Source organism: Caretta caretta, chromosome 9 (genome assembly GCF_965140235.1).
Source record: "Caretta caretta isolate rCarCar2 chromosome 9, rCarCar1.hap1, whole genome shotgun sequence".
In the NCBI taxonomy this organism is placed as follows: Eukaryota; Metazoa; Chordata; order Testudines; family Cheloniidae; genus Caretta; species Caretta caretta.
In genome coordinates this window covers 54400248-54414088 of record NC_134214.1, presented here as the reverse complement: position 1 = coordinate 54414088, position 13841 = coordinate 54400248, and the positions used below count along the sequence as shown (strand labels likewise).

General features: G+C 48.2%; 1 protein-coding gene across 10 annotated transcripts; it reads right to left on the bottom strand.

The window, feature by feature from the left end:
* Positions 1 to 2369: 2369 nt before the first annotated feature.
* CEP19 (centrosomal protein 19) lies at positions 2370 to 13830 on the bottom strand. Of its 10 annotated transcripts, none has more exons than XM_048864084.2 (6): positions 13704 to 13830; positions 11403 to 11509; positions 8373 to 8973; positions 7076 to 7545; positions 3759 to 3959; positions 2370 to 3400 (listed from the first exon to the last, which is right to left on the bottom strand). In XM_048864084.2, exons 5-6 carry the CDS (start codon positions 3886 to 3888, stop codon positions 3039 to 3041), a joined length of 492 nt encoding a protein of 163 aa, XP_048720041.1. In that variant the 5' UTR covers positions 3889 to 3959; positions 7076 to 7545; positions 8373 to 8973; positions 11403 to 11509; positions 13704 to 13830; the 3' UTR covers positions 2370 to 3038. The 10 variants fall into 10 exon arrangements, with proteins under 10 accessions (XP_048720041.1, XP_048720043.1, XP_048720044.1 ...); XM_048864086.2 differs by having other exon boundaries at positions 8373 to 8560; XM_048864087.2 differs by having other exon boundaries at positions 13710 to 13820.
* Positions 13831 to 13841: the final 11 nt, after the last annotated feature.

Here is a 13841-nt window from a genome sequence, read left to right as displayed (position 1 = left end):
TAGGATACAGAGGGACCTAGACAAATTGGAGGATTGGGCCAAAAGAAATCTGATGAGATTCAACAAGGACAAGTGCACTTAGGACGGAGAAACCAATGCACCGCTACAGACTAGGGATTGAATGGCTAGGCAGCAGTTCTGCAGAGAAGGACCTAGGGGTGACAGTGGACGAGAAGCTGGATATGAGTCAACAGTGTGCCCTTGTTGCCAAGAAGGCCAATGGCATTTTGGGGTGTATAAGTAGGGGCATTGTCAGTGGATCGAGGGACGTGATCATTCCCCTCTATTCGACATTGGTGAGGCCTCATCTGAAGTACTGTGTCCAGTTTTGGGCCCCACACTACAAGAAGGATGTGGAAAAACTGGAGAGAGTCCAGCGAAGGGCAACAAAAATGATTAGGGGCCTGGAACACATGACTTATGAGGAGAGGCTGAGGGAACTGGGATTGTTTTGTCTGCGGAAGAGAAGAATGAGGGGGGATTTGATAGCTGCTTTTAACTACCTGAAAGGTGGATCCAAAGAGGTTGGATCTAGACTATTCTCAGTGATAGCAGATGACAGGACAAGGAGTAATGGTCTCAAGTTGCAGTGGGGGAGATTTAGGGTGGATATTAGGAAAAACTTTTTCACTAGGAGGGTGGTGAAACACTGGAATGCGTTACCTAGGGAGGTGGTGGAATCCCCTTCCTTAGAAGTTTTTAAGGTCAGGCTTGACAAAACCCTGGCTGGGATGATTTAGTTGGGGATTGGTCCTGCTCTGGGCAGGGTGTTGGACTAGATGACCTCCAGAGGTCCCTTCCAACTCTGATATTCTATGATTCTATGAAAAGATTAAACAGCTTTCATATCAGATGCTTGCGTAAAATTCTTTGAATAAGATCGGAAGACAGGGTGACAAATGTGGAAGTGTTAAATCGTGCTGGTTTGCCATTCATGGGAATGTTGGTTAGTAAGAAAATACTCAGGTGGCTTGGACATGTCAAGTGAATGCTGGATTACAGGATCCCAAAGAGTGTGCTGTACTCTGAAGCTCGTGAAGGATCTAGAAAGAGAGGCAGACTACTGCACAGATTTCGGGATGCTTGCAATGATGACTTAGTATCCTTTGGAATCTCTGTGGATGACTGAGAAAGGAGGGCAATATGCTGCTCTAGTTGGCAGAGTTAGCTTGTAGATGGAGGGACGCATTGCGAGGCGGACAGGATCGAGCTTTGTGATCACCAATGTCAGAGAAAGAAAGAATCTGCTGCTTGGATTCAGAGCATAGCTAGTGCGTGGTTGTGCCCTAGACCCTAGGATGGGTCCTGCTTTTGAGCAAGGGGTTGGACTAGATGACCTCCTGAGGTCCCTTCCAACCCTGATATTCTATGATTCTATACCTGTGGATGGGACTGTCATTTGCTCATCAGACTCAGCAGCCATCAAAGAACTCATCGGCGCATACACCATGCTCTGTAAAGAGTGACTGTACCATTAATTATTATTATGATAAGAGTGATGTTCCTCAGAAATCTGTTATGTGATAGTGATGAGAGAGACCTCATGGCTTCCTTACAGTGCAATATGCCTTTAGCTGTTGACTTGTCTTTCCAAGAAGTGTTGGCCTTTGGCCCCATAGTTAGGCCATCTTGTAAAAACACTAAAATGTCTTTAGTTGCAGCTGACTTTGCCTTGATGTGTGTCCCTTGTAACAGCAACATTGAAACTTCAAGTAGAACATAGACAGCATTTGTGAATTTCCTCCCCAATTTGCCAGGAGGATGTTTATCACCTTAGAAAGAGGGATTGCAAATTTTTCCTCTCAGCTTCCCAGATGACTGGTTAGCCAACACTAGATTTTGGTTCAGGATAGGTCCCTGTTGTACTACATTTTGTATGTGTGTTGAGATTTGAGACATTCCAGTGACATTTAAATCGGGTCTGGGAGCTAAGGCCTGAGAATTAATAAGATGATTTATAATCACTGTGGCCTTTTCCTTCACTATCTTCTTTACCATCTTTACACTTAGTGGCTGGGGAGGAGGGAGGAGGCATAAAGGAGGCCTTTTAGCCCTCTTCTGAGAACAAATTGCTATTTGGAGAATCTTAGATGCCATGGCTTCACATAAAAGCTACTGGAAGGAGCTGCCATCTAGCAGTTCTCAGAATAATTTTGGAGTAGTAGTCTGATAAGGCAGCACAGCTAAAGACCTTGTTTCACTCCAAAAGTATCATAAACTCTTGTGACTTTCTCCCAAATTGTTGCTCAGCCATTTTAAAGCAAACTTCCCCAAATCTGACCATTTACACTGGACAGTTAAGGGAGACAAATCACTGTTGACTTATGAATTCCAAATCACTAAGTTGTCAATGATCTCTCCAAGGTTAATCTGTTTTCTAAATATTTTATTTCTTAAATATGAAAACGTACATTCATGGAACACTGAGATTGTAGATTTAAACACAACTCAAGAAATCTAAAGGTAAAGTTTTCACTGCAATATTGATTTGTCTACAGAGTATAGATTAAAACACTTGCAACAGCCTAACTAATAACAAAATACTAGATATTTGCAATAAGAATCTGAATGTTTCTTCTCCTGAGTTAGATGTAAAGATTTGCAACTTTAATGCTGTATTTTAAAGACTAAAATAAAATTGAATAGAAACAAAAATAATCAGTCTAGTTTCCTTGCCAAAGATGAACGAAATGTAAACAAACAAATGCTGAAAGACAGAGATTTAAAATTATTTCAATTACTTAACAGCTACAAATCTAACCATTTAAAAATAATTTTCAATATCCCCATGTCCCTTTTTATCAAGCTTCACGTAAGACTTTTAAAATTATTTGTCTATTCCCCAAACTGTTAAAACACCACAGGCACTGATCTCTTATTTATCAATGTAAAATGCATCAGTTGTATGGCTTGTAAACACGGTCAGTCAAGCTCTGTAGACTGATGCGATATGATGGACACAGTAACTGTGCTCTCTGTGTAATGAGAATATGGGTTTTGTCTCTCCATACTGATTATCTAGGAGGCCTTGTCCATTATCAGAACTCATTGTCTGACTCTGCATCCCAGCCACAGGATTCCAGCTGCTCATCTTGTGGGAACTCAACCTCAACATTGTAGGTGAAATCTGGGTCATCCTTCTTCTTCCTGTTCTTTTCAAACAGCTCATCCATGATACTCTTCCTTTTCGCCAGCTCCTTGTCATCCAGTTTGTTCAGGTCCTCCTCTGGGTCAATGGTCTCTTCCTGATGAATCTGCTCCAAGGTCTGGGCCAAACTCTGTCCCTGCAAGTGGCCTCTTAGCAAACTGTATAATTTCTGCAGCTGCCGCAGTGAGACCCCTTGTAGGTAAGCCTTGTGCCGAGGGTTATTCTTCAGCTGTTCTGCAGCCCTGCTGCAATCTGGAAAAAAAGTTCCCCCTCCCAAGAATTGTCCTCAAGCACACAATTCTTAAATAAATAAATAAATGATCTTTATCCAAAGATTCTCTGGGGTGAGGTGCTGCCCTAGGAGTCCCACTACTCATTTATAAACTAGACAGGTCAGGCTGGGAAGCTTCCTGGCTTGAGCTCCAAGCCTGGAGAACATTGGGTATTCCACTTCCAGAGAGTAGTCCTTCTACACAACCTCCCATACAGAGCTGGTGAGAAGAAACCTACCAGTCCCTGAAGAGGTGCCCAGCTGCCATCTCTCCCACTCCTACCCCATTGCTGTTTTGCGGAAGGAGGCTGTGGGATGCCAAAATTAAGAATACTGTACCTGAGAACTTGGAGAAGTTTCGGATAGGCATGATGCGCTGGCGTGCTCTATCCTTATTTTCATCTTCATAGATCAGGATAATGGATGGAGGCTGAAAACGAATGCCACACTTTTTTGCAACATAAGTCATCCCAGCTCATGCTACTGGCTGAACAAAATGAAACCTTACAGAGCTCTACTAGGTGTGTGCTTCAATGTTCACTGCAAAAGAAAAAGGAAAACATGAATGAAACTGATGCTGCTCTTTATTTTAAGGATGGTTTCTGATCAGGGTTATAGCAGTTCTCATTCAGAAAAGCACTTAACTCTCTGTATAAGTCTGAATATGTGCTTAAAGCCTTTGCTCAATCAGTGCCATGGGGGGTACAATGACACCCAACCGTTGATTTCCAGATTTGTCAACTCTACATCTGAGTCTGGGTTGTTTGGTTGATGTATACATGGCATAGTTTTTGTGTTCCAGGCTCGACGAGGGTACCCCATAACCAAATGGAGGCCCAAACATTTCTTTTTACTTAAAAAATGGAAAAAATCATACAACGCATCAGTGCATTAGAGATTTTTTCATAAACAATACTCCGCTGCAAATTACAGCCACTGATCTGGAAAAGCTCACAGTTATTTAACCATTAAAAAACCCTTTTTTCACCAATTTCTTGTTATTTATGACCGGTTGAATTAAAACCAGGGCACAAGGTTTGAATTAAGGGGAGGAGACAACTTGTCTGTGTAAGCAAAGTCTGAATAACATCTAGTGGTGAGCTAAAGATAAAGACTTCAGAAGCTGATCTCGATTGCATGGATACACCCACCCTGCCTAGGTGCTCAGCATAATGGGAAAGCTTGCCCATATGATCACTTGTGGCTGGATTCTCCAGTCTCCTTGTTATTGGGGCAGGAGTAATAAAGTGTTGTTTTCCTTGTTGTGTGAAACAAGGGCAGCAGAACTGTACCTGGCATACCCCAATGGAGGGGCTCACCCTCAACTGAATGGCACTCACTAAGCAAGGGACATGGGTTCCAAAGCTCAATGAGTTGAGAGGGTGGTGTGGGTCCTGGACATCATTTGATCTTTCTGCTCTCCATGGTATAATAAAAGAGCTAATTTAGATTCAATTGAGAGTCTTGTTACACACTGCAGAGCTGAAATTGCTGATACCTGGGTCTAAGTATTAGACCTACTTTAGGACAATGTCTCTGAGGTCCTATTGTACTTATGCAAAGTGTGGGCCATTAATGGTGGTTTGGAATCTTAATGGCTCCTATTAACCAGGACAATTACCTGTAGATAGCTCTGTTTTACTTGTAAGTCTTCCTGTATACCTGTGGGCTGGCAAGTGGGTAATGAAGTCTTACAGACATGTGATCATGTCACCTGAACTGGAATCCATCTTTAACCTGGTGCTTTTCCATTGAGAAGGAGGGGTGGGACAAAGGATTCCCGCCGTATGCAAAAGATACATAAGTGGGTGGAACAGAACAAAGGGGGCGGCCACCATGAGATATCCCCTAGCTACCACCTGAGTTGAAACAAGGGCTGTACCAAGGGAAAGGATTGTGCCCAGACTAGGAAGGCGTCCAGTCTGTGAAAGAAACTTACTGAAACATCTCTGAGGGTGAGATTTTATCTGTATTCAGTTTTATCACTGTACTAGACTTAGACTTGCATGTTTTATTTTATTTTGCTTGGGAATTCACTTTGTTCTGTCTGTTGCTACTTGGAACCACTTAAATTCTGTATTTAATAAAATCACTTTTTACTTATTAACCCAGAGTATGTATTAATACCTGGGGGGGGGCAAACATCTGTGCATATCTCTCTATCAGTGTTATAGAGGGCGAACAATTTATGAGTATAAATATATAAAATATCTGAATAAAAAACAGATTTATTTGGGGTTTGGACCCCATTGGGAGTTGGGCATCTGAGTGTTAAAGACATGAACATTTCTTAAGCTGCTTTCAGTTAAGCCTGCAGCTTTGGGGCACGTGGTTCAGACCCTGAGTTTGTGTTGGAGCAGACTGGCGTGTCTGGCTCAACAAGACAGGGTGCTGGAGTCTCAAGCTGGCAGGAAAAGCAGGGGCAGAAGTAGTTGGCAGCCCTAAGGCAATTTCTGTGATCCAACCCGTCACAGGTACCTTTTCTGAGTTTTGTCAAATCTTCAGTGAAAGTGTTCTTAAAAGAAACTACACATGCTGGGTCATCATCCGAGACTGCTATAACATTAAATATATGGCAGAATATGGGTAAAACAGAGCAGGAAACATACAATTCTTCCCCAAGGAGTTCAGTCACACATTTAATTAATGCATTATTTTTTTAACGGGTGTTATCAGCATGGAAGCATGTCCCCTGGAATGGTGGCCAAAGAATGAAGGGGCATTCGAATGTTTAGCATATTTGACACATAAATACCTTGCAATGCCGGCTACAAAAGTGCCATGTGAACGCATTCTCACTTTCAGGTGACATTGTAAATAAGAAGTAGGAAGCATTATGTCCCGTAAATTTAAACAAACTTGTTTATCCTCGTGATTGGCTGAACAAGAAGTAAGACTGAGTGGACTTGTAGGCTCTAAAGTTTTACATTGTTTTGTTTTTGAGTGCAGTTATGTCACAAAAAAAATCTACATTTGTAGGTTGCACTTTCATGATAGAGATTCCACTACAGTACTTGTATGAGGTGAACTGAAAAAATACTATTTATTTTGTTTACAAATATTTTCACTCTAAAAATGATAATCAAAAATAATATAAAGTGAGCACTGTACACTTCGTATTCTGTGTTGTAACTGAAATCAATGTATTTGAAAATGTAGAAAAGCATCCAAAATATTTAAGAAATTTCAATTGGTATTCTATTGCTTAACAGTGCGATTAAAACTGAGATTAATCACAACTAATTTTTTAAATCGCAATTAATTTTTTTTTAGTTAATCATATGAGTTAACTGCGATTAATCGACAGCCCTAATTTCCAGAATAGATTACTGGACATCTTAAGAAACCTGCCAAAATTTTGTGAGTTATATCTATATAGCAGATTGTTAATAACTCATAGGAGAGAGGAGGAGTCAGAGATGGGGGACAAAAATTAAATAGAGGCACCAAAAGACTTCCATATGACAAGAGACTGAAAAGACTGGCATAGGTGCCGACTCACCCACCGGCAGCCAAGCTCTCCTCTTCCCACCAGCGCCTCCCGCCTGCCAGCTGCCCCACTGCTCAAGTCCTCTCCCTCCCTCCCAGCGCCTCCTGCACACCAACTGAAGTATAAAAATAATCAATGCTAGATAGAGAAAATAAATTGGGCCCACCTATTTACTTTTTCTCATAATACAAGAACAAAGATACTCTCAATTTAATTGAATAGTAGGACATTTAAAAGTAGAAAATGGAAAGGAGGAGGCTATGGAACTTGGGGAAGAGGGCGGATGGTTACACAGGGGCTGTAGCAGCGGTCTGTGCTCATGCTGCCTTTCCTGCACCTCAACCATATGCCGGAGCATATCAGTTTGATCCTCCAGTAGCCTCAGCATTGCATCCTGCCTCCTCTCACCACACCGACGCCACCTGTCCTCTCGCTCATTCCTCCTCTCCTCGTGTTCATTTTGTGCTTTCCTGGACTCTGACATTGTCTGCCTCCACATATTCTGCTGGGCTCTTTCAGTGTGGGAGGACTGCATGAGCTCAGAGAACATTTCATCACGAGTGCGGTTTTTTCGCCCTCTAACCTTCGCTAGCCTCTGGGATGGAGATGATAGGGGGAGCGTTGAAACATTTGCAGCTGCAGGAGGGAAAAAAAGGGATAGTAGTAGTTAAAAAGACATTTTAGAGAACAATGGGTAGACTCTTTCAGGGTGAACCTTGCTGTTAACATTACATAGCACATGTGCATTCGGTACAAGGTCGCATTTTGCCTCTTATATTGAGGGTCTGCCGGTTTGCTGTGAGAGATTACACACGCAGGGCCGGCGGGCAACAGAATTCGACTTGCAGGCAGCCATGGTAAGCCACAGTCTTTTGGCTTCTTTAAACTTCCTAACATGTGGGAATGGTTTCAAACAGCAGTGCCCTCATTTCACATACCAAATGGCCATTGGGTTGGCTCTTTAAAATGGGTTGGCCATTTAAAAGGAGGGGCTGCGATTTTCAGGTTAACATGCAGCACAAACTCAACTAACCCCCTCACCCTAGCCACCTCGGAACGTCCCCTTAATAAAATTCCCCTATTTCAACCAGGTGACCATGAATGATATCACTCTCCTGAGGATAACACAGAGAGATAAAGAACGGATGTTGCTTGAATGCCAGTAAACCCCAGGACCATACGCTGCCATGCTTTGTTATGCAATGACTCCAGACTACGTGCTATTGGCCTGCCATGGTAAAGTGTCCTTCCATGGAGGACGGAATAAGGCTGCCCTCCCCAGAAACCTTTTGCAAAGGCTTTGGGAGTACATCCAGGAGAGCTTGATGGAGATGTCCCTGGAGGATTTTCGCTCCATCCCCAGACACGTTAACACACTTTTCCAGTAGCTGTATTGGCCGCAAATTAATCATTAAACACACTTGCTTTTAAACCATGTATTATATTTACAAAGGTACACTCACCAGAGGTCCCTTCTCCGCCTGGCGGGTCCGGGAGCCCGCCTTGGGTGGGTTCGGGGGGTACTGGCTCCAGGTCCAGGGTGAGAAACAGTTCCTGGCTCTCAGGGAAAACGGTTTCTCCGCTTGCTTGCTGTGTGCTATCTTCAGTCTCCTCCTCCTCCTCATCTTCCTTGTCCCCAAAATGCGCATCCCTGTTGCGTGATAATCCATTGATGGAGTCAAAGCACAGGGGTGAGATAGTGGTGGCTGCACACCCTAGAATGGCATGCAGCTCACCATAGAGGCGGCATGTCTGGGCTCTGACCCCGCATGGCCATTTGCCTCTCTGGTTTTTTGGTAGGCTTGCCTGAGCTCCATAAGTTTCATGTTGCACTGCTGCGGGTCCCTGTTATAGCCTCTGTCCTTCATGCCCTTGGAGATTTTTTCAAATGTTTGGGCATTTAGTCTTTTGGAATGGAGTTCTGATAGCACAGATTCGTCTCCCCATACAGCGATCAGATCCTGTACCTCCTGTTCAATCCATGTTGGAGCTCTTTTGCGATTCTGGGATTCCATCATGGTCACCTCTGCTGATGAGATCCACACTCACCTGCAGCTTGGTACGCTGGCCAAACAGGAAATGAGATTCAAAAGTTCGCGTGCCTTTTCCTGTCTATCTGGCCAGTGCATCTGAGTTGAGAGCACCGTCCACAGCGGTCACAATGGAGCACTCTGGGATAGCTCCCCGAGGCCAATACCGTCGAATTGCAACCACACATCCCCAAATTGGACCCAGCAAGGTCGATTTCAGCGCTAATCCCCTCATCGGGGGAGGAGTACAGAAATTGATTTTAACAGCCCTTTAAGTCGAAGTAAATGGCTTCATCATGTGGATGGGTGCAGGGTTAAATCGATCTAACGCTGCTAAATTCGACCTAAACTCGTAGTGTAGACCAGGGTTAAGTGGCCAGATAAGAGGGTGGTGGTGCAGGTATACAGCGTGATCTTTGAGTAGGCGCCAATAATGGTGTGTTTGTTGGAGCCTCCTAGGTTCTGTCTTTGCTGGATACCAAACTGGGGATATTAGTGTTACACCATTAAGGCAGGAAATAACAGTGCAGAATGACAGGTTTCAGAGTAGCGGCCGTGTTAGTCTGTATTCGCAAAAAGAAAAGGAGTACTTGTGGCACCTTAGAGACTAACACATTTATTTGAGTATAAGCTTTCGTGAGCTACAGCTCACTTCATTGGATGCATTCAGTGGAAAATACAGTGGGCAGATTTATATACATAGAGAACATGAAACAATGGGTGTTACCAGAATGCAAGACATTGAGTGTAAAGGACATTGGTGGTCAGTTTGGGCAGGCTAGTGAGGAACATTTTCCAGATCTGACAAACACAAGTTGTCTTTGTGTGCCAGTCCACAGAGCCAGTGCTAAAAGCTTCCTTTATCTTATTGCGCCCAGCTAATAATGTAGCAGTGTGACAGAGAATCTGAAGCCAGATTTCCTTTGTCCCAGTCCAGTGCCACAAGACTATCATTTCCCTCCTTTATTTATTCCTAGATTATTGGCTGAGAAACACGAGCTCACAGGGTGCATTATCAGGGCAGCTTTGTTTTTGCCTCTAGTGGCTCTAGAGCAGTAGCCAAGCGTGGGAAGCAGCATCAGTACTACCCATTGCCAGTTCCTGGTTTGGCAGTTAAACTAACCTGAAATAGGAGAGGAACCCTTTGTAAAAGCTGAGGAGGAGGAGCAGCTGTGGGGGAGCACTGTTTAGCTAAGCCAGGAACAGGAGAGGGAACTCTGCTCCCTAAGCCCCTCTTACTTTAACCTCTGAATAAGAGCTACAGGGCATTGCCCAGCGTGGAGTGTCCCCATGGAGTCCGCTGCTCCCATCCTCTGGGTGGGACATTGTTAAAGATTGGAGATCTTTAATTGTTTTCAGGACTGGATCCAGGGCTGTCGTTACCCATAGACAAAGTAAGCAGCTGCATAGGGCACCAGGAAATTTTGGAAATTTGGGGCACCAAATTTCCTGGTGCCCTGTGCAGCTGTATGCTGCTCCAGCCCCAGCTCCTGCTCTGCCTTAGCCCCGCCCCCACTCCACCCCTTCCCCAAAGCCCTTGCTCCACACAGCCTCTTCCTGCCCCGCCCCTTCCGCGTCCCAGTCTGGGCCCCACTCCCCTGAGGACTGAAGCAGGACCGGGCCTGCACTCACCAGTGGTGGGAAATGCAGCGGCCCAGCTCCAGCCGCTGGTGAGTGCTGGGGGGTGGTTCTCCCCTGTCCCAAAAGCCAGTTCCCTCCGCACGGAGGCCTGGGGCCAGCCGCCTCCTGCCCCCATCGAGGGGCTGCGGAGGGCCCCAGAATAGCTAGGGATGGCTCTGACTGGATCCTCCCTGGAGCCGGAGGGCATCCAGTGTGCAGCGAGTGCTTTTGTGGGGGTACAGCAGGCTTGCCAACCCTCCAGGATTGGCCTGGAGTCTCCTGGAATTGGCATTGATCTCCTTGTGACTACTGAAAGCAATCCGGGTGATTTTAATAGGATATTTTAAGAAAATGACATTACATCATGTTGGGGAAAATTTTTTTTTTCCCGGAATAGCTTCAGACAGAGTTGACAACCCTAGGGTGCAGCCAGTATGTGTGTGGGTAACAATGGGCCCCAGTGAGATGGGGGCACATGGGGGCAGGTAGAGCCACAGGCAGAAAGCAGGGGGTGGGGGTAGCTATAACCCCAGTGAGGTGTGGGGCAGGCCATAGGTGCTGGAACAGTTTTTTATAGTGGAGGGGCTGAAAGCCATTAAACAAAACTGTAAACCCTGTAAATCAGTGGTTCTCAAACTTTTTTTTTTTAAGGACCACTTGAAAATTGCTGAGGGTCTCAGCGGACCACTTAATGATCTTTCCAAATGTTGTTTGTACCATTAGCTAACTATTGTAAAGTGCTTTGGATAAAAGTGCTATATTAAAAAGACGTAATAATAATTAACATTTTTTTGTTCTACAAATAAAAGCACACAACTCATATTTTAATACCAGTAGTCTTACCTTTCTAATGCGATGGATGTACCCTCTCTCCCTTGCCACGGCAGCCCCTGAGCTGGAGTTGGGAAGGAGGTGGAGGGTGTCTCTCCCTGGCAGCTGCAGCCCTGGAGCTGGGGAAAGTCACGTCTTTCTCAGGCTGACGCAGCCCTGCCTGTCCCAAATTCCCCCCACCCCATCTTTTCGCCCCACTGCCTCCTCCTACCTACCTCCTATTCTCCCCAAGGCCACTGTCTCACCTTACATGTGCTTTTTCTGCAGGATCTAGGCACCTAATTAGCCATGCCTGTGTGGCTCCACCAGGGCCACCCCTAACTATGGTGGTGCCACACGCAGCCCGAGCACCTGTGGGGGAGCAGCTGCTCTACTGTGGGGCTGGCCCCTCCACGGCGGGAGCTGCGCTCAAGGGCTGCAGGGCCACAGGGGCAGATGCTGCGGGGGGCAGCAGCAGGGCAGGGATGCCCAGGGCAGCGCAGGGCATTAGCAGGGGGCCTGACCCCAGCAGCAGGAGTCAGGCCTGCACTCACGGATGGCAGCGGGAAGCAGAGCAACCTGGCCCCAGCTTGCTCCACTCCCCCAGCTCCCAGCCCTGTCTCTTGGGGAAGGGGGCTTGGAGGAAGCGGTCAGGCCCGCCCCTGCAGTCACCAGCGGCAGCAGCAGGAAGCGGAGCAACAAGACTTGGAGATGGCACAGCAGAACAGACTGGAGCCGGGTCGCTCTGCTTCCCACCGCCGCCACTGGTGAGAGCGGGGCCGGGCCCGATCCCTTCTGCCAGTTCTAGTACCCCCATGGGCCACGTCGCCCGTGGAAGGGGATTTGGGGGAAGGGGTGGAATGGGGGGGGTGGGGGCGGAGCAGGGGCGGGAAGAGGTGGGGCTGGGCGGAGCAGAGGTGAGGGCTTGGGGGAAGGGGTTGAATGGGGCAGGGCGGGGAAGGAGCAGGAGGCCTAGCCGGGGGATGGAAGAGCCAGTGCCGCATATTCAGCCCCAAATTACGTGGTGCCTTACACAGCTGCGTATACCAAAGGATGGCCCTGTGGGTGGCCCTTCATTCTCTTGCGTGCTGCCGCCCAGGAACGCACCTTAAGACGGAACTATCTGTGACCACCTGAATGGAGCTTGTGGATGACCACAGTTTGAGAACCACTGCTGTAAATCAGGGAAACCACTTCAAACCAGGCAGTGCTGCCGCACCCCCTTCACCCCAAGTTCCAACACCTATGGAGCAGACAGGGGGCGAGGGTAGCTATAGCCCCAGAGGGACTGGGGGCAGGCAGGGGTAGGGGAGGTAGCTATAACCCCAGGGAGGTGGGGGGGGGCAGGCAGAGGGATGGGAGGTAGCTATAGCCCCAGGGTGGCAGGGGTGGGGGTAGCTATAGTCCCAGGGGGGTGAGGGAGGGCAGGCAGGGGGACAGGAGGTAGCTATATCCCCAGGGAGACAGGGGTGGGGGTAGCTATAGCCCCAGGGAAGTGGGGTGGGGGTAGCTATAGCCCCAGGGAGGTAGCTATAGCCCCAGGGAGGTGGGGGGGGCAGGCAGAGGGACGGGAGGTAGCTATTACCCTAGGGAGGCAGGGGTGGGGGTAGCTATAGCCCCAGGGGGGTGGCAGGGCACGCAGGGGGAAGGGAGGTAGCTATAGCCCCAGGGAGGCAGGCGTGGGGGTAGCTATAGCCCGAGAGAGGCCAGGGCAGGAGGCAGAGGGACGGGAGGTAGCTATAGCCCCAGGGAGGCAAGAGTGGAGGTAGCTATAGCCCCAGGTGGGTGGGGGGCAGGCAGAGGGAGGGGAGGTAGCTATATCCCCAGGGAGGCAGGGGTGGGGGTAGCTATAGCCCCAGAGAGGTGGGGGGGCAGGCAGAGGGACGGGAGGTAGCTATAGCCCCAGGGAGGCGGAGTGGGGGTAGCTATAGCCCCAGGGAGGCCAGGGCAGGCAGGCAGAGGGACGGGGGGTAGCTATAGCCCCAGGGAGGCCAGGGCAGGCAGGCAGAGGGAGGGGAGGTAGCTATAGCCCCAGGGAGGCGGAGTGGGGGTAGCTATAGCCCCAGGGAGGCCAGGGCAGGCAGGCAGAGGGACGGGGGGTAGCTATAGCCCCAGGGAGGCCAGGGCAGGCAGGCAGAGGGACGGGAGGTAGCTATAGCCCCAGGGAGGCTGGGGCAGGGAAGGCAGCTATAGTCCCAGGGGGCGGGAGGGTAGCCAGCGCCTAGGCAGCCCCCTGCTCTGCCCCCACTACCGCTCCCTGCCGACAGACTGGGACAGCGGCCTGGCTGCAGGCAGGTCCGGGGGATGTCAGGCCTCGAGCCCCAACCCACATACCCTAACCTCGGCGTAGACGTCCGGAGCCCCATACACCGCCCTGGCCTCTCGGTTACCATGACAACCGCCCCGCGCCCCCTCTGCAGCAGGAATGGCTGTATGGCCCCCAGCGGGGCTGCCCAACACGTTGCCTGAACC

Excerpts from the sequence above, each read along its gene's own strand:
- CEP19 (XM_048864084.2), bottom strand. The coding sequence starts at position 3,888 with ATGACTTATGTTGCAAAAAAGTGTGGCATTCGTTTTCAGCCTCCATCC. Across the intron at positions 3,401-3,758 it reads AAACTTCTCCAAGTTCTCAG|ATTGCAGCAGGGCTGCAGAA; the intron begins GTACAGTATTCT and ends CTTTTTTTCCAG.